The following is a 20,178-nucleotide window of genomic DNA, read 5'->3' on the forward strand; positions in this document are numbered from 1 at the left end:
TAACTGCTTGGAAAGAAAGAAATGCCATCTGCAATTTGTAGATTTATGAATGACCTGGCAAATGTACAGTATAAACCTGAAACCTGCTCTTATGCCAGTTTATGCAAATAAACATTCACTTTGTTTTTACCCTTCTCTAGATTGTCACGAGAACCTTTTGCTAACACCCACATCTCCTGCTAATTATATTAGTAATGTACAAGTTGTAAGAGGAAATCTGAGGTAGGTTGCACAATTATACAACCATATGTGCAGTGCGGTTATGATCAGATCTAAATAAAAAAACTGCGGCTTCTACGTGGCTTCGTTTAAATTCCCAAATAAAGGACATATTAAAGAATTCACAGACGTTTTGTTTAACGTCAATTAAGTGTAATACCTGTATAGCCAACATTTAGCAAATTGGATTGATTTTGTTGTTGTTGTTTAAATCCAATGATTTACATACAGCAACAGTACTATGGTATAAAATCACTTAATGGGGCTCATGAGTACTTCCAAGTGGCAACTTGCACCACTGGTTTGGGATACGCCATAAAAACTATATGCCAGATGGTCCTAACAGCTGTAAGATGCCCTTTCTAAAAGGGAAAGAGAGAAATATAACACCCTCCCATCCTTTTTTAATGTCTCCCGTACGTGCATGTAAATAAGTGGTATTTTGCTCCATTACTCAGTGTTAATATATTTATATTCACAGCATTTGGCAGGTGCCTTTATTCAGAGAGACTTACACTTTATACACTTGAACAATTGAGGGTTAAGGACCTTGCTCAGGGACACAGCAGTGTTAGTGGCATTCAGACTTACTGCCATCCGATTGCTAGGCCAACACTTTAAGCACTAGGTTACTACAGTACATCCCCTATAGCTCCTCTACTAATACTGGCACATGCTCCCAGTGCAGCACACACAGTTAGTCCATATCAAGACATCAGTTTTGTCAGAAATGAATCTTACCATAGCTCCCTTTATGTTTTTTTTTAACACCAGCTAGGTATTCATACTAGAGTCTGTAACAGAGCCTAGCTTTTAAATAAGGGTGTTAAATGATGTTAATGAGATATAGGAGGTGCATTAAGTCTCTATTTTGACTTGGAGATGCAGTAATGAACCAAATTTTCCCCTGGGGATTAATAAAGCATTTATTTATGGTTGTGATTATGGGAATTGCTAGACATGGTTTGCTTTAAGAGAAAAGTAATAATATGTGTATGTTGTCTTCTTGGATGGTAGATATGTCAAACTTAAATGTTGAAAATCTTTAAATGGTTTTGAAAGACCGGGAGTGGCCTTGTGTGTGTGTGTGTGTGTGTGTGTGTGTGTGTGTGTGTGTGTGAGTGTGTGTGGAGGGAAAATGCTGAAGGTTGGTAAAAACGTCCCTGTGCTGGTCTTAGAGTCAGGAACTGAACAAGGTAGCAGAGACGAGTGAAAAATTCTACCAGAGAAGAGGGGAGCTGAACAGCTACATCAGAACATCACTGTCAGAGCCTCATTTTTGGGAAGACACTGTGCTGTGCATGTGTGCGTGTGTGTTTGTGTGCGTGTGTGTGAGTGAGTTGAAGGTCCCCGTTGCCTAACCAAGACGGAATGACAGAATGTAATTTAAATATGCGGTAAGATTAACATACACACAGAATGTTTAAGCAAACCATGTTTCTTCAGTGTTCTAGAAATTTCTTCTGTAACGGTTCACCATGCCATTAAAAAAAAAAAATACAACTTTACAAACATTAATGTAAACAACTGCAAACACTGTATACAATTGTTCTTACCCCAAAAAAAACCTAACAGATTGAAAATTCTTTGAACACACACATGTATCTCCAAGTTAGACTCTATACTAAAGAAACTGTGTGTGTGTGTGCATGTGTGTGTGTTTGTGTGTGTGTGTGTGTATGCTGTGTATTATTTGTTGGATAGGTTTCCATTCTCTTACTTTTTCTCTTTCTCTCTGAGAGAGAAAAATGCAGGAAAAGCAATTTAAAACTCTCCAGCTGTCCGTAACAATGAGGTCCTGCCAACAGTAATTGACTGGGTAAGAGAGTGAGAGAGAGAGGAAGCTAGAGAGAGAGATAAAGATAGATGGGGAAAAGAATGGAGGGATGGACAAATGAGGTATTAGCTGAAGAAAGGCAGGACGAGGAGATGGCATGGGAAGATGTTGAGATAGCCACTGTATAGTCTTTGAGCTACAGTCTATTATGTGTGTGTGTGTGTCTGTGTGTGTGTGAGTGTGTGTGGGCATGTTTTGGCTAAGCAGCTATGGTGGAAACTAAATCCTTCCCATTAAAGTAATATCATGCTGTGTTGAGCTGAGAGCTTGACAGCAGGTCTTTAGTGATTAATTGAATGTTTAATGTGGACAGAAGACAATAGGACATCAGTCCTAAAGCACTGGAGAAAGAGAGAGAGACAGAGATAAAGAATAGGATCTTTACATAAAAACTCATAAACTGCTCATCATATTTCCCCAAGCAATCATACCTTAGGGGGAAAGACCTATGTATATAAAACATTGAAGGGAAATGAGTCCCAGCTGCAGAAGACCACATCAGGTTGCCAAGAGTAAGAAGAGTGCACAGTGGGCACATACTCACCGAAACTGAACAGTTTGAATCTAAATCTGTTGCTGTGGACTGATGAATCTGTGGAATGATTTCTGTCACGCCAATGCAGAGTGTAGGGTCAAAATTAGGCATTAAAGTGGAACCAAAGTACCTTGTTTCAACATTTCAGACTGATGGTGGTGTAATGATGTGCTTTCCTTAAAAAACGTTGGGCGCCTTAATACCAATAGAGCACTGTGTAAATGCCACATCCTACTGTATCTTATTGTTTCTAACCGCATGCATCCATTTATGGCCACAATTCACCAATCTTAGGGCTGCATCCAGCATGATAATGCAGCAGAATGAAATGCAAGTTATCCCTGAACATAACTCCCTGAACATAACAGTGAGTTCAATGTGCTTCAGTTGGCCTCCATAATCACGAGACCTGAATCTAACAGAGCAGCTTATGGAGAATCTGGAGAGTCTCATTACAAACTAGACATATATGTAGATTTCTACACCTTGAGGAATCCATGCCGCAAAGGAATGTAGCTGTCCTAAGTTAAACATGGGGTTCTTACCAGTATTAGTATAGTGTTACTAATAAAGTGAGCACTGAGTGAGTATGATGGACAGATCATGGATTCGTTAGCTGGATTTTCATGAAAGGGAATTTCCTGGTAGCTGGAACAGTTACAGTAAGAGTAAGAGTATGTTTATTTTCTTTGTGTGTGTGTGTGTGAGGGTGTGTGTGTGTGTGTGTGTGTGTGTAAAAACAGAGAAGATAAAACAAATGTTACAGGAAGCAGGCAAACTATCACTGGGAAATGAACTCCATTTCTAAAGGTCATCATATCATACAAACAGCTTCAAATCACGGCCACTGCTCAATTTCTGTTTTCATTGTTTTTGTTTCAAGCTTTTGCTTACTGAGGTAGCAAGTAAAACAAATGCCTGTACACGTGTGTGTGTGTGTGTGTGTGTGTGTGTGTGTGTGTGTGTGTGTTTGTGTGTGTGTATGTGTGAGTGTGTGGGTGTAACAGACTATGTTGTGGTCCATGAAAGTAATTGACTTTAACGTTTAATTAGCCTTGAGCGCACAAATACGTACATAGGTGCTCACAGTATTTGGGTGCACACGGAAATAGTGTCTAACTGAATTTTTTATTTATTTATGTGTTTGTTTGTTTGTTTGTTTGTTTTTCACTTTAATCTTTATTTTTTGCAATTTCACACTAAAATCTGCAGAGGCATTTTATTAATAGGAACAAACTCTTTAATATCTCTTTACTGTGTGTGTGTGTGTGTGTGTGCGCACGTGTGTGTGTGTGTGTGTGTGCGCGTGTGCGTGTGTGGGTGCGTGATCTCTGTTGTCTTTCTGAAGAGGTCGGATCAATTGCGCTCCTGAGTAAACATAGCAGAAGTGTGGTGTTTGGAATGACTGTCTTTCTTACCAGAATCTCTCTCTCTCTCTCTCTCTCTCTCTCTCTCTCTCTCTCTCTCTCAGCTCCATCCATGATTCCCATAATGCACCAGGTCAGCTCCACCATGAGGAGTATCACGCTGTCATGGCCACAGCCAGAACAACCCAACGGCATCATACTGGACTATGAGCTGCGTTATTATGAGAAGGTAGGAAAAGTGTGTGTTTGTGTTTGTGTGTGAGTGTGTGTTCATGTTCTGCACATCACATTTTATCAGGCTCTTCACGCTGCAGGAATATTTTCTCAGAGGTTTGGATCGATTGCGTTAAATTAAATTGAAACATGTTGGATAGAGTCTTAGTTCAATTATTTTGCTGCTTGGAAAGTGATGAAAAGTGTTTTGCTTTGGCTTGTTGTTGCATAAGACATCTGAGAAATGTGTGTGTGTCTGTGTATGTGTGTGTGTGTGTGAGAGAGAGAGAGAGAGAGAGAGAGAGAGAGAGAAAGAGAGAGAGAGAGATAATATTGTACTTTGTTCCATCTGCATTAGTCTAAATGGACATTTGATGCTTCAGATTAAGAGTCCAATTTTCATAACCATAAAACAAGTGTGAAATGAGACATGAGTTCACGGCCTTGGCTGGATGTGGTAGACATATTCTTGTTAGCTTTTTGGCACTGATAAGTCATCATGATATGTCATATACCTGTAGGTGATACCTTTTCACGTTACTTTGATAGTTAACTAATGGTATATGACCAAATGGTTCATTTGGATTTACTTTAGTGGAAGACATAACCAGCTGGCTGGGTGTCTTTTCCACCCAATTTCCTGGGACTGTATTTCACAGTCCAGTAGTTTATACTCTCTACTAATGTTATTTTAAATTTGCTATGGGCGTATTATGTTAACTATCTGACCAACATTTGATTATTCTAATTTATTACAGAAAAAAAAATGAACTCAGTTGTTGTTCAGTTTTATTATTTACTACTTTGGTGGAACAGCATTTTATATTAAAGTAAAGTGGTAATTACAGTAGTTTGGATATTGTGGATATTGTATATATTACCGCTTATGCGACCTACCTCGGGTCACGGGGAGCCTGTGCCAATCTCAGGCGTCATCAGGCATCAAGGCAGGATACACCCTGGACGGAGTACCAACCCATCGCAGGGCACACACACTCATTCACTCACACACTACGGACAGTTTTTTCCAGAGATGCCAATCAACCTACCATGCATGTCTTTGGACCCGGGGAGGAAACCGGGTACCCGGAGTAAACCCCCGAGGCACGGCAAACATGCAAACTCCACACACACAAGGCGGAGACGGGAATCGAACCCCCAACCCTGGAGGTGTGAGGCGAACGTGCTAACCACTAAGCCACCAGCTCCCCGTAGATAGTATTAAGTTTTTCAAAAATGGGACAGGACTTTTCAGCTTTCACTTAAAAAAAAAGATGGTGGAAATTTTAGCATTTCATTTGATGCTTATGCTGTGCTCTATCAGAAGTTGTAGCTTGTCAATTCTGACGCCTCCATCATCCACAAACCTGAAATTCTTACCTGTGAACCTTTCAACAACAACTTCCTCCAGAGAACGACATGAAATCAAGATAGCTACTCACAAGTAATCGCGTTAGATCTACAACATACAAGCACATTCACTTGTTAAATCTATAATACCTACTGTACAGTTTGCTGTTTTAGAGAGACATATAAACATTACTCATTAAAGTTAGCCTGGCTTATAGCTAACAGAAGAGAGAAAGATATGGAGAAGATTTAAGACCTAATCTAAGATTTGGGCCCTGGTGAGAATCTTCCTGACAGTCAGGGAAGATTAAATTTAGAATGGCAAATGCTGACTGTTATTGTTTGACTGCAGTTTAAGCCTTAACACAAATGGAAAGTTGTGTACAAGCATGTAGACGGTCAATGTATACAATCTAGTAATCTATCGTATCTACTTTTCTCAGACAATTAAAATACCTATATACTATATACTGTATAACCCATAAACAACATCTATTACTTTCCACATTTCATATTTACACTAGTGTGACGCATATCATGAATGAATATTAAAACTCCTTGCCTGATCGTTTCATCCCACTGAAGGCAATCACACTCATCCAATTTTGCACAGAGACGTTATTGTCTGATGATTATGCGGCATCCAAAAATGAGTCCGGATATGAAAATGAGTTTAATCAGAAAGCGTGGGATGAAGATCCCTCTCGACAATGGATTAACGCAATGCAAACGCCACGAGTGGAAGCGCTTATTTACCCATAAATATGCATGAAGAGTAATCATCTCCTTATTTGTGTTCCGTGGGTCCTTTTGGCAAATAGACGAGCACTTCTCAAACAAATACAGATGAGCAAATATCACTGAACGGCTGCTTCTGTAGGACGTTGAGGAAAGTGAGTGATATCAAAGACTTTCAAGCAATAATTTGATCATTTATAGTGCATTTTTAATCGCTGTGTGAAGACTTGTACAGCATAATGATAATGTGCCCCTATGGAGTGATTTATAATAGCACAATAATATCCAGCTTTATTGACATTATTACATTTATTATATGACTTGACCGAAGTGGTTTACCAAAGAATTCACCCATTTCAAATGGAAAGCTGAATAACAGCCTCGGTTGCATTTGGAGAATTTCATTCATATTAATTAAATAATTATTGAATCAATCCAGAGTTACATGTTACATATCTTTAATTCTGTTCTCTTATCCATCTAACCATTGTGTAATAGTTTTTTTGACTTTGCTTAGCATCCAGTTATCCAAGTACATCAATGTACAAAAAAACCTATCAAGAATCGTGCCAGTTTGTTGTTTATGCCCAGTGTTGTATAAAGTACTAGAAAGCAATACTTGAGTAAAAGTACAAGTATCGTACTAGAAAAAGACTTTGGTAGAAGTGAAAGTTACCTTTTAAAATATTACTCAAGTAAAAGTCATAAAGTATCTGATATATACTGTACTTAGGTATCAAAAGTGGGGGGCACGGTGGCTTAGTGGTTAGCACGTTCGCCTCACGCCTCCAGGGTCGGAAAATTGCCAGGGCTCCATCTCTGGAAAATTGTCCGTAGTGTGTGATTGTGTGAGTGAATGAGTGTGTGTGTGTGTGCCCTGCGATGGGTTGGCACTCCGTCCAGGGTGTATCTTGTCTTGATGCCCGATGACGCCTGAGATAGGCACAGGCTCCCAAGTTCGGATAAGCGGTAGAAAATGAATGAATGAATGAATGAATGAAGTATCAAAAGTCATTTTCTGATATTTAATGTAATTTGAAGTATTTGAAGTAAAAGTAAAAAGTAAAATTTCAGTGATTTTCGGTAGGCATAAGAGGCACTTCATCCGGTAGGAAGAATCTTTCATTCCAATGTACAGAAACATTTCTTGCAAATACGGCCACGGGTGCAACGTTATCTTCTTCACCCCGTTCATCGAGTTCACCACTATCATCGGGGTGGTCGTCTACGATAACGGGAGGTCCTCTAGTAGGTGCTTCCATGGCGGTTTCAGTTGTGCTTCCTCCTCCTTTAGCAACATTAAGCTGAAATAGAGCGTGCGGAGCGTAATGCAATCTAGGAGCAGTGATTCGCCAAACCTTCCTTATTGCAGTCGCACACATTTCTTCTGATTTTATTTTGTAGTAACGAGTAACGAAGACGCTTAGTGGAAATATATCGGAGTAAAAGTATACATTTTATCTAGGAAATGTAGTGGAGTAAAAGTGAAAGTTGACATAAATTTAAATTTTAAGTAAAGTACAGATACGTGAAATTTCTACTTAAGTACAGTAACGAAGTATTTGTACTCCGTTATATTACAACACTGGTTATGACACAATGTGTCATAACAACACACAACACTACAACTTTGTGTTTGAATATGAGTAGGCCACCAATCTGCAGTGTTGCACTCGAGGATGAGCGTGCCAGTAAAATGTTTCAATATACTGGAATAAAAAGGGACTTATATAAAATGAAGTGTCTGCTTTAAATTTGTAGATGGCAAGGACTGCATCTAATTCGGAAAAAAGCATGTTTGACTAAATTCCCAACATTAGCCTGTTGTCTTTGCTAACACCAGGTTATTCCAGCATCTAACCAGTAGCTAATGTTAGACCAGTAGCTAATGTAAATGGCTAAGCAACTGCCTAAAGCAATTTTGAGTGAATAATAACTATTGCAAATTTAAAGAGATTAAACAATTAATAGTTTTAGGCTACAAAACATTACATTCATCCTAAAATACAGTGCAATTAAAAGTAGCAACATTTTGTATATGCTTTAGAAATACAATATGTTCTAGTGTTGTATGTGTATGTCGCACAGTATAGGTAAAGTGTTTAAAGAATCTGTTTGTTGCAAAATAGAAAAATGATATGTTAAGGAATATATTTTATATATCTCATATCATATATATATATCATATATGTTTTACACCTAATGCATTTAAAAGAAATATGTATTAAATGCCTTTTTTTATCATATGTTTACAATTGGTAATGTCCTCATTCTGATTCGTAGCATCATCCACATCAGTCTCTGTCTCATCACCAAGGTAAAAGTCACTCGAGGCATTTAAACACAAGCCTCATCATTGTCTCTTCACTCCACTGATCTCTGTTTGCTCTTACATCAGTGAGGAAATGATCTCTGATTAATTCCATCAGTTCTCTTCTGTTGACTAAATTTCTCGTTATTAGGTCATTTAAACAGTTTAAACACTTTGCCCTCTGTCGTGTGTACAGAGTGCATACACAATCGTCTTCGTTTCGACGACGTGTGGCACGTGAGCGATGCGGACATTTTGAAAGCATGACGTTTTTTTATGGTATCTCACAGCTCCAGGGATCCTGGTTCAATCCTGAGCTTCAGTTAAGCTCCAGATCCATCATGACCCTGAAGCAGTTACTGAAAACGAATGAATGTAATTTTCACATCAAAGATATCATGACCTTCATATTTGCATCACTTTAAAAGACAAAAAAGAAAAAAACAACAAAAAGGTCACAATGATGCATTTTAATGTTTTTCTGCATACATTGGTCCAACAATATATTTAAGTGTGCTTCTTTGGTTGCTGGAGTTTTGTTTTGTTGTAGAATGTGTATTTGATTAAAATCTGTAATTTTTGCTGTGCACTAACATCCATCTAGTATTCCAACAGCAGCCATTTTTCAAGGCTACTCGAGTGTATGAACAGTTTGATATTGCTCAAGCCGTGTGGTTATGTGTGTGTGTGTGTGTGTGTGTTTGTATAGTGGGGAAGCTGTAGAAAATGAATGCTCGAGGTTTATTATATTTTGTTATAACTATTTTTACACTTCAGAAATTACTACCCAGATATCAATCATGGCCTTGTTTACATTCCTCTCCTCTTATCTTTGAATCATTTTTGTTTTGTTTGCTTTCCATATTTTTGCTTTTTTAATTATGCCCTTGATTACAGCGTTCAGCATGAAAGCTGATTAACAAGCAAATTCACTCTTAAGAGGAAAAGAAAGCAATGCATGTTGCCTTGTTTAAAAATGACGTATAGGTTTTGAGGCACTCGGGGGTGACGAATTCAAAAGCCCTGGTGTTAATGAGGACGTTACCGAAGACCTGTTCGACCCTAAATCTCTTTGTTCTGCTGTGGAAAGTTTCTAATCTAAATCAGAACACAGAACAAAGGCTTGGCAGTGACAGACAGGTAAATGCTGAACATTACCTTGCAGAGGACAAAGACACAGGGTGTTAAACTTTCCACACTAATTACAGGGCAAATTGAAAACAAGTAATCAGGACACATTGGGGAGACACCCAATGACAGGGCAGGTGCCAGTATTAACAAAACATAAACAAACACAGAAGTGTGTCTTTATGAAAGCCAAGATTTTCTGCGCTAAGAACTTGACAAGCGACTTGACACGCAGTAGTTATACTGTACTAATAGATTTTGTTGCGTTAAAAGAAGAACTCATAACCTTGTTGTGTTATTTAAAAAAATCAAAACTAATTATTATCATGCTACTTATTTCATGGGAAGTGATAGCTCAGTGGTTAAGGTTTTGCCCTACTGGTTGGAAGGTTGTGTGGTCAAATCCCAGGAGTACCAAGCTGCCGTGACTGGGCGCTTAAGTAAGGCATTCAACTGCTCAGCTGTATAAAGGAGATGACTGTGTAAGGGTGGCTGCATAAAGGATTATATAGTGTTCATTTTATTTATGCTATAATGCTTTTGAATTCACAAAGCTGACTAGTCAGGAAGGTTTAACACATTTTCCATAACAGCAGCTCTGACATTGGGCAATTTCCAACAAAACGTTTATACACTATATGGCCAAGTATGAAGACACCTAAACATCACACCCATTTGTTCCCATTCCAAAGTCATGGGCATTACCATAGCACTGGTCCCCTCTTTGCTGTCCTAATAACCTCTCACTCTGAGAATGATTTTCTAGTTCCACTAGATTTTGAAGTGTGACTGTGGGGATTTGCTCATTCAGCCACAAAAGCATTAGGAAGGTCATTTACTGATGCCGGGTGAGGAGGTCTGGCTAACAGTCACTGTTCCAATTCATCGTAAAGATGTTCAGCGGGTTGAGGTCAGGGCTTGGCCCACATGATTTCTTCTACATCAACTTTGGACTACCATGTCTGTAGGGACTTTACTTTGTGCTGGAACAAGTTTGGACCCCTTAGTTATAGTAAAGGAAAATGTAATGGTGTAGCATAGAACGACCTTCGAGAATTGTTTTCTTCCAACTGCTTCCAGTTTGGCAAAAGTCTCATGTATAAGTTTGATGGTCAGGTGTCAAAATACCATTGGCCGTATGATAAAATTAATGATCTCATTCTAATATGATTATCAGAATCTGCATGTGCTTTACAAGGAATTTGTTTTGGTGCAGGAGAAAAAAGTGTATACAGAACATTACAATGAGAATGTACTGATGTAACAACGTGACAACATTAACATGATGTCATTTCTATAGTTATAAGCTCACTCTCATGGACTTGTGATGGAGTAATAAATGAATTAAAATCACAAATTACATGTTGGTAATTAATACTGTTGTTATTTAACAATTTCAACCTATTATTTTCCCTATTAGATATACTGAACCGTTGAATATCATGGCAAACCCAATGTGTCTTAATAATGCATATATTCTCTGCACAAATACACAGTTAAACCATAACAGGTTAAACCTGATTACAGTAAAGTACCGCAATAAGTTACTCATTACCGTAATTGGTGGCTGGAGTATATTAATGAAAAAAAATGATACAAGACATATAAATGAATAAAGGGGTTGGTCACTGGTTTTAGACCACAATAAATTAATTTTTTGTATGGTGTAGGGCTTTGCTGTATGTACTGGTGAATTATCATCCTGATACATGGGAACACCTTCAGGGTACAATGTTTGAGCCATTGTGTGCATGTGGTCCCCAATAATGGGACTATAGTCCTTTGCGGTGACACACCCATATACTACAAGTAATGGGCCTATAGGAAAATCCTGTGCTTTATTTCAACAGTACAGGTCATAAGCATTTTTTGGGATTTACCACACCCTAACTCTCCTGGATGTGGGAACGACAATGAAGGTCGACTTATCAGAGAACAATACGTTTCTCAATGTCCAAAGACCAAGATTTCCACAGAAGGCAACAATCAATGTTTGGCATAGGTACTAGAGACCAAAGGTTTGGCTATAAAAGCCTGACCATGAATAATGACCATTGTGGAGCTCCTAACAAACAGGTTTTGGTGGAAACAGGAGTCGCAGTGCACATTTAATTTTACCTTAACCTGGACAGCTGTGGTTTTATGTTGTTAGGATACAGTCTGGCGTTGTACCAGACATCGCTTTCAGTCAGCTTCCGTTTGCAACAATTACTCCTGTTCATTGTGGTTCATCCTTCATGGTGGTATCCTGTGTTACCCTGGATACCGTAGCTTTTAATTCACCCCAAAGACTTGCTTTCCTGGTCACAGATGTGCCAGCAAGAAGTGCACCAACAATTTGTCCACTTTTGGACTCCCATTATTTTGTGTAAATTGCAATATTTTATGTACAGCTGTGATATTGCTCTGCTAATTCAACCTTTCCACTATGGCCACTATGCTGTGCATATATTAGCCTAAATAAACATAGCTATATTATTTGTGTTGAATTGTTATTAAAACAAATCAGATAAATTCATATTGTAGAATATGTTCTATTGGTAAAAACAAAATTATAGAAAAAGATTTTCGAGTGGTTAATTCTAAATAAACTTTAAATATTGTGAAAAACTTATTAGAAGAGCCATAGTGACACAAAGTTGAGGGAACATACGGTAATATATTTGTGTTAACTAGCTTACTACTGATGCCAAGTGCTTTTTAAAGCCAGAATTAAGATGCAGCTGTGCTTTTTTATGTTAAACTTTTGCAGTCTTTCCATCACTGATTTACATATTCATTAGGATACTACATAGTGGGTCGATCAAATAGATGACAACACAAACTGACACAAAGGTGGAGACACAGACTGACGCTAAGGCAGAGACAGACCAAAGTAAAAGCGGAGAAACAGTTCAAAAGGCGATTTAATCTAAATAGACACCAGAATGAATCAGCATGTACATGCACCAGGTCCATGATTTATGGCTAGTCACTGCACAGAGAAGAGATGTCATGAGTTTTGCCTCCTTTATACAATTATAGTAATTTTATTTCTCCTATAATTTACAGTCGAGCAAGTCATAAACTGTATTCATAAGTGTCATTACAGAAATTCCCTGTGATTCAATGCCCTATGATTCAATATATTTATGTATATTATTTTTTTTTCTGTTTCTATACTTCTATAAAGCTGCTTCTAGACAATGTGAATTGTTAAAAGCGATATACAATTAAATTGAATTGAAATCGAATTGATTATTATCGTTAAATATTGTATGATTATATTATAGTAATGTACTATAATTGTTATAGTTATTTAGCCTATCGACTGAAGTTAACAGTGTAGATTGTTCAAGACTGTGGAACTGTAAAAAAAAATGTTCCTTTGTTTGCTGTTGAGAAGATGGAGAGGGAGGTGGAGAACGCTGTCTAACATATTATTACAATACCTCTTATTGGTGTTTAATTTAATTTTCATATCGCTGGGTTTTGAGCTGATCAGTCAGAATAAATTTGTATTTCAGCTTGCAGCGAAGTCCCTCTAATGAGACAGGTAGACATAAACCATGCCAAAAAAATGTCTCCCACAGCTTAACAAAGCCACTCTTTGACGGTTTTCCTACTGGGCATGTTTACATTGGTCTGGTTTTAGACTCACTTGATTCTATTAAACCCTGGTGCATTTGAAATCATCTTACATCCTCACAAAACATCCATAGAGAACACACTGCAACTCAATATATATATAATGTATTTATTTGTTTGTTTGTTTGTTTGTTTATTGGTGTTCCCCTGCCACTCATGGTACATGTTTTCTGGAAACTTACTTTACTTCCTGAACAAATGCAGACCAGTGTATGAGCTGTGTTCACATTTACGGGAATCTCAGCAACCTGAACTCAGATCACCTCCTCCAGGTAGTCTCAGGTTCGGTACCATGGTGCACTTCCCGGTCCACTATTTTACTTATTATTTTTCATACAAACGGTGCTCTGATTTAAACATAACTGCCAATGTGAATGTTCCCTTATTTTCCAAAAGCATTAAAAAAGATATCAACAAATCTTTGCACATCTATACAATATTCAAACAACTACAGTGAACATACACTACCTTTCATTTTCTGTACTTTGTGTGAGTGTGAGTATAATTACAGGTCCATCCTCTCTTCCATGGCTCATTACTCACTGCAGCACTGATGTTTATGCGCCATTGAAATTAACACCTGCAAATCACTTCTGTGGAGTTTCATACAATCTGTAATTCTCCCGAATTGTGCAGTAAGTAGTTAGTGTAGAAAGACAGCAGAGCTGTAAACATGATATTCTACCTTCTGTTGATCTGATTAGAGTTCTTCATGGGCTAGGTCAGGTCAATAAGGAAAGTTGTTGTATTAATCAGAGATAAATAATAGGGGAAGGGGAAGAGGCCAAGAGCAAGAGAGGGCTTGACAATATACATGAAAATACTTTGCAGAACTCACTGACCCTTGAGGAGGGCAGTGTGTACAAAGTTCTTATAATATGCACCTAAAATGCTTCATGCTAATTGTGCCACTTTGTGTTCTTCCAGGTATTACCGGTTTATTTAAAGATGAATGACCTATTAAAAAAATCAATTGTATTTGTATGTCACTTGCAATAGACATTATCCCAAAGCAGCTTTACAGAAATATATAATTTCAGTATGTAAATGTTTCATTTTTGAAATTTAGCAAGCGGCGACAATGATGAGGAAAAACTCCCAGAGGAAGCAATGTTAAAAGGAACCAATTTAAAAAGGCACCCATCCACATCTAGGTGGCATGGGATTATAAAATCATTTCACTTTTATAACTGTGGTCAGAGAGTACAGTGTGCAAGCAGAAAATTTAATGCAGTTTTCAAATGAAGTCTGTTTTACTGAAGTTATCTACTGTCCGCTCATAGAGACGAATGCAAAACTGTTTTCCTAAGTCATCTTCCTGGCTTCTAAGTGGTACCATTCATTTGGGTTCATCCTCAGCAGCAGCAGTGGGATCCAATTGATGAAAATTTAAACCAGAAGTAGGGCATCAGGATCATAATGATGTATTTTATAATCTAATTGTTTAGCAAAGCTGAATAGAAATAGTACTTCTCTTAGAAAATAAGGATGTAATGGTTAATAAGTTAAAGTTAAGTAGGTGAAGTAGAACATCACGGACTGCCTCCCAACCTCCCAAACTCACTATGGTGGTCAACAGAGCTCAGTTCTAGCATTACATACATTGGGAAAGTTGTCTTCAGCTGCTTCATATTCCTGTTCTTGTTTGTCAGATGTGGAACCTGTTGTAGCTCGCCCTGTTGGGATATTTTGTGTTCTGAGATGCTTTATTGCTTACCACTAATGTAAACAATAGTTATTTTAGTGACTGCAGGCTTGTTTTTGAAAATGCTTGTCTTGCTTTGAATTTGCTAGAGATTAGATTTGTATTGAACAAAAAATAAAACACAAAATTATTGTCTACAGCATTGAGATAGAACAAAAAAATCAGCACGATAAATTGAAAAATCTGTCACCTATCAAAGAATCCTAGATGCTTCACATTTAGCCTTATTTACATGTTTGTAATAGGTATTTAGCATTTAAATTATGTTAAATCTCGTGTAATTAAACAAAAAAAAAAAATGCAATTATGAGTTCTTTTAATGGCAAACCTTAACCATATCAATTTCAAGTAGTTACAAAAAAAAAGCCAAAAATGGATTAAAAAATCAGGAAAAGATAATGTAATGTAATGTATGTATAAATTGTACATATGGCTAGTATCTATATATTTTTCTCAGTTTTTGCCCCACCCAGTAGTCATGGATCTCTCATAAACACACAGACCCACACTCACACCCACACCCACACACACTATAAAGAGTCATCACAGAGTACTCAACCTTTGATTGTCTTGTAGTCACCCCACTCTTTGCCTTAATTTCTATCATTACTTTTTGCTCAGTTCCCTTCCTTCTAATGGTTGTTTGTCTTTTCCCTAGGAGTTCATGTGTTTTCATCTCTGTTGTGTCTCAATTTGTTAGTAATAAAAATACACTAGTGACTGTAGCTCTGGATAATCTCCCGAAGAGCAAAACACACCCACACACCCACACACACACACACACACACACACACACACACACACACACACACTATCTATGCTATATTGCAGTGTGTGTGTGTGTGTGTGTGATCCATGCCCAACACCTAAAAAGATCACAAGATATTTAAGTGGAAATCTGTATCTAAATGCAGCACTGCCACTCCCCATTCTGTAGTGATCCATTTACTAAATTAAATTATCATACAGGGCTTGTCTCTTCCATGCTGACGTCACAGGAAGTGAGGGGTCTACCTTTATTTCCGTCTTTCTTACAAGAGCTTTAATGAAACTGTTCCTGAAATAATTCGTTCTCTGAGAGTCAGCCACATTTAGTCATGGTCTGTGTGCGTTCATAAAATATTCACTGTCACACTCACTGGAATCTATAGTGCTCTCAGAAGAGCACCTCAAAATGGTGGTGAAAAGATTGCAGGACTTCAGAATAAAAGATTAAAGAAGTTGAAAATGACTTCTTTCAGTAAAATAAAATACTACTACTATAATAATAGTTATTTTTATGATTATGATGCTGATATTATTATTATTAGTAGTAGTAGTATTAGTAGTAGTAGTAGTAATAGTAGTAGTAGCTGTAGTAGTAGTAGTAGTAATAGTAATAGTGGTAGTAGTTTTCATAGGGTCACAGTGGCTTGCATGGTTAACATGCTTGTCTTAAACATAAACAACGATTCCTGCCTCATCTCTGTGTGTTCAGCATGTGCAGCTTCTCCCGGATTCTGGTTTCCTCTCCCAGGGAAAAGACATGTGTTGGTGGCTGATTGGCATCTCTAAATTGTCCAGAGTGTGTTTATGTGTGCCCTGTGATGGGTTTCCACCCCATCCTGTGTGTGTCCCGAGTCCTCTGGGATAGACCAGACTCCCTGTCACCCTGAATAAGATAGATACAAGGTAGATGCATGGGTGGATGGATGGATAGTTGGTCATGTAAAGCCAACTTTTATTTATTATTATTATTATTATTATTATTATTATTATTATTATTATTATTATTATTAACAGTAAGGTAAGTGCTGAGAATAGATAGATAGATAGATAGATAGATAGATAGATAGATAGATAGATAGATAGATAGATAGATTGATAGATTGATAGATAGATTTGGAAATAGTTTTAAATGATAATGAGCATTCTAGGCTTAGTCTAGGCTGTTTGTAGACTGTACTGTAGTGTATTATATTGAAGCAGTTTAAAATTGTATTGTTTTCATCTTAAATTTTATTTTCACATATGAAGATGTTTATTATACTGCCTCAAAAAGGTAAATGCCCATCTAAAGGATATGGACACCTCTAAAGGCATATGTAAAGTTTTGTAAATATCTAGATACGACTTTATCCCTGTTTTATTACAGATTTGTGCTTAGTGGTTAAGCAAACCTTATAGATGTTGAATCGAAAGCTATTATCCTTGAAACCAAAGACTCCAGGTTGAGGTTGTAAGCATTTGGGAAGTCTGCATGGCTCTTCTTATTTGGTGTGTTCTGTATGTTGATTCGAGTCCTGGCCCTCTGTTTGACCAGGTGGTCATGCCATGCTGCATAGGGCTGGCATGAAAGGTGGAGGGAAGTGGCACACGTACACCTCGCTAGGGAGCGAAGCCAGAGCCAGTTTCGCCATGTGTATATCTGTGAGAGTGTGTGCTGTTCAGCATGTTGCTCTCTAAAGCATGAATGAAATGCAATTGGAGCTTCTATACTATTGTGGAAATGATGCCAGCCTCATGCGTACACCTTCCCACTGCTCCCAGATTGCACGCTGAGACCCCATGTCTGTCCATCCTGGCTCAGTCTGCTATTCGCCAGCCGCCATCGGCCCTCCCATGAAGGGAGTTGTTTTGCTAATCCCTATTTGACTGACAGCAGGAGAGGGGCACACTTAGCTTGAGGTATCTTAGTAAGACAGAATGCTGCCAGAGACGCTGCAGGAAACAGTGGGATATGTGTCTCATACTGCTGCCACCCTGCTATGATAACACATCCTTCTCCAAATGACATTTTTGTTTTATTTAGTAAAAGTTCATCTGCCTATTGTGCAACTGCTCTATGAAACATTAGTTGAATTATTATGCCTTCGAGGTATTATACTTTTTTATACCGAGCTTTGAAACCAGTGCTAAGCTCTCTACATCAACTGCGTCATGTCCCATATGGTCCAATCTTCCTGATTACCGCTGAGTTCAGCCATTACTGAACCCAGCAGGCTCCATGGACAGTGGGCATACTCTGTAATGAAAATGGCTCTGGCTCATTTTGGGACCGTATGTCATTCTGAGATCTAATGTCATCTTTCTCTCTTGCTGTCTGTTCTTTCATAATGCTTATTTTCTAGCTCTTCGTGTTGAATGTCCTTTACCCAAACTACACCCACAAGAAAAGGAACAGCAGTATATGATCATTTTGATCGCATGAATTGATTAAATGAAGTGTTGTGCTGTTGTTATTAGCATGAATTAACTACTCCATTTAATGTTTTTTTTCTGCTTTAACACAATGAACTCCTCTCATGAGATTAATCAATTTCTAATGAGTGGAATCAAACACGTTGGACCACATATCCAAAGCATCCGAAATCTACAGTGCCACGATCGTCTATTAGAAATGATTGTCCTCATAATGATGTTGGGAATATACAAACAAATTAAAAACAGAAAATCAGGCTTTTCACACTTGAAATAATTAACCTGGGTTGTTATTAACCTCAGGTACACTAAATACTGGGTTATCTCGTTTCACATTTCACATTGCTCATACTTTACACAGGGTTCACAATTAGTCCTGGTTATCCAGAATCTGACGTTTTACACTTTACATTAATAAAACCTTGAGTTAGTCTTCTTATTTGCATATTTGCAGTGTCAGCATCCATGACTGGATAAATACAGCAAACGGCTGCTTTAAGTAACAGCTTTTCTCATGCTTTGACATCAGTGAGGGAAAATGTCACCATGTAAATTCTCCTTCTCTGTTTTAAGCCTCCTGAGACCCACAAAGGCAGGAAAACAAAGACAAAAAGACAAAAGAAAGAAAACTCAGAGGAGCCAATTATAAGATTTTTTTCTCTTTTTTTTTGAAAAAAAAAAAAAAAAAAACCAACAACTTTTAAACAAGTAGACACTTTCTCTTGTGATGTCATTGTACTGTAAATTACAGGGTTGTTCTCAAGCTTAATCACTGGTAGTGTTTAATTGCCATAAATAACGACACATTTACCAACAGTGAATGGATATACCACTTTTTTGTTTCAAACTTTCATGTTTTTAGTACATTTTCTTTTTGAGAGACCACATTACATTCATAAGATAAGATAAGATAGACCTTTATTCATCCCACAATGGGGAAATTTCTCTGTTATAGCAGCAAAAATATTAGATTAGATTAGATTATATTCAACTTTATTGTCATTGTGCAAGGTACATGTACAGAGCCAATGAAATGCAGTTAGCATCTAACCAGAAGTGCATAGATAGCTTATGTACAAGTGGCAGTGTAATAAATAAGGGTATGAGGTTATACAGAAGGTGTAGTAATATGCACATATAACTGAATAAGGGTATATATAGTGTGGTTTTTTATATAATTATGATACAGTATGAAGTGGTATGACAGATATAGATGTACAAAAGGAATGTCATTATGAATATATATATATATATATATATATATATATATATATATATATATATATATATATATATATATACATATACACAGAATATATATATTTTAGCTATTTTTTCTTCAGACACGGCATATTCAGTTTAAACAACATGAAGAGTTTCTGTGACTGCACCAAACATGCGAAATGATGCACGCACTGTTTACATTTCTGATCAAATATTTGTTTCTAAGCATCTAGCTGTACCATTGCAACACCGCATATTTAGCACTGCTATGCAGGGTTAAGAGTGCAGCGGTGGTGCTAACCTGTTTCAGTGAATGATTTCATAACACCAAGTAAATAGCAGTCCTACAACCGACTTCTAAATTACAAGTGAAAAACCTTCCTCTACCCGCAGGTCAATAGCAGGGTTAAGAATGATGATAACCTGGAGTTAAGCACAACATGAAAAGCACTAAAGTGTCTTAATACCAGCTGCTAGTATCAGCTTCGATGCATCTTGCCGCACATATTATGAGACTCTTGATCTGTAAGGAGAAACAGCATTCACCACACAGTTAGAGTTTTGCTGAAGTTGGAGAAAAACACTGTCTAATTCACCGCTCCAACATTTCTAAAATCAGGTTAAGATTTAGTTATTGGGAATAAGCTGATTTTCATCATTTAGATGAATATTAAACCTTGAGTATATAGGATAAAAGATGGGTCATTTGGCATCTTCTTACCACTAAGCACTATTGTCAGAATA

At 37.5% G+C, this 20,178-nt stretch overlaps 1 protein-coding gene across 2 annotated transcripts in view; it reads left to right on the forward strand.

Annotated features, from left to right (window-relative positions):
• The window catches only part of LOC132846650 (ephrin type-B receptor 1-B), a 331,052-nt gene that overhangs the window by 241,468 nt on the left and 69,406 nt on the right, over window positions 1-20,178 (forward strand). For both annotated transcript variants that reach the window (XM_060871347.1, XM_060871355.1), the window contains one exon: window positions 4,063-4,187. In XM_060871347.1, coding sequence (XP_060727330.1) covers window positions 4,063-4,187 — 125 coding nt within the window. The remainder of the gene's footprint in view (window positions 1-4,062; window positions 4,188-20,178) is intronic.

The sequence above is a fragment of the Tachysurus vachellii genome, chromosome 1 (assembly GCF_030014155.1).
Source record: "Tachysurus vachellii isolate PV-2020 chromosome 1, HZAU_Pvac_v1, whole genome shotgun sequence".
Taxonomy (NCBI): Eukaryota; Metazoa; Chordata; class Actinopteri; order Siluriformes; family Bagridae; genus Tachysurus; species Tachysurus vachellii.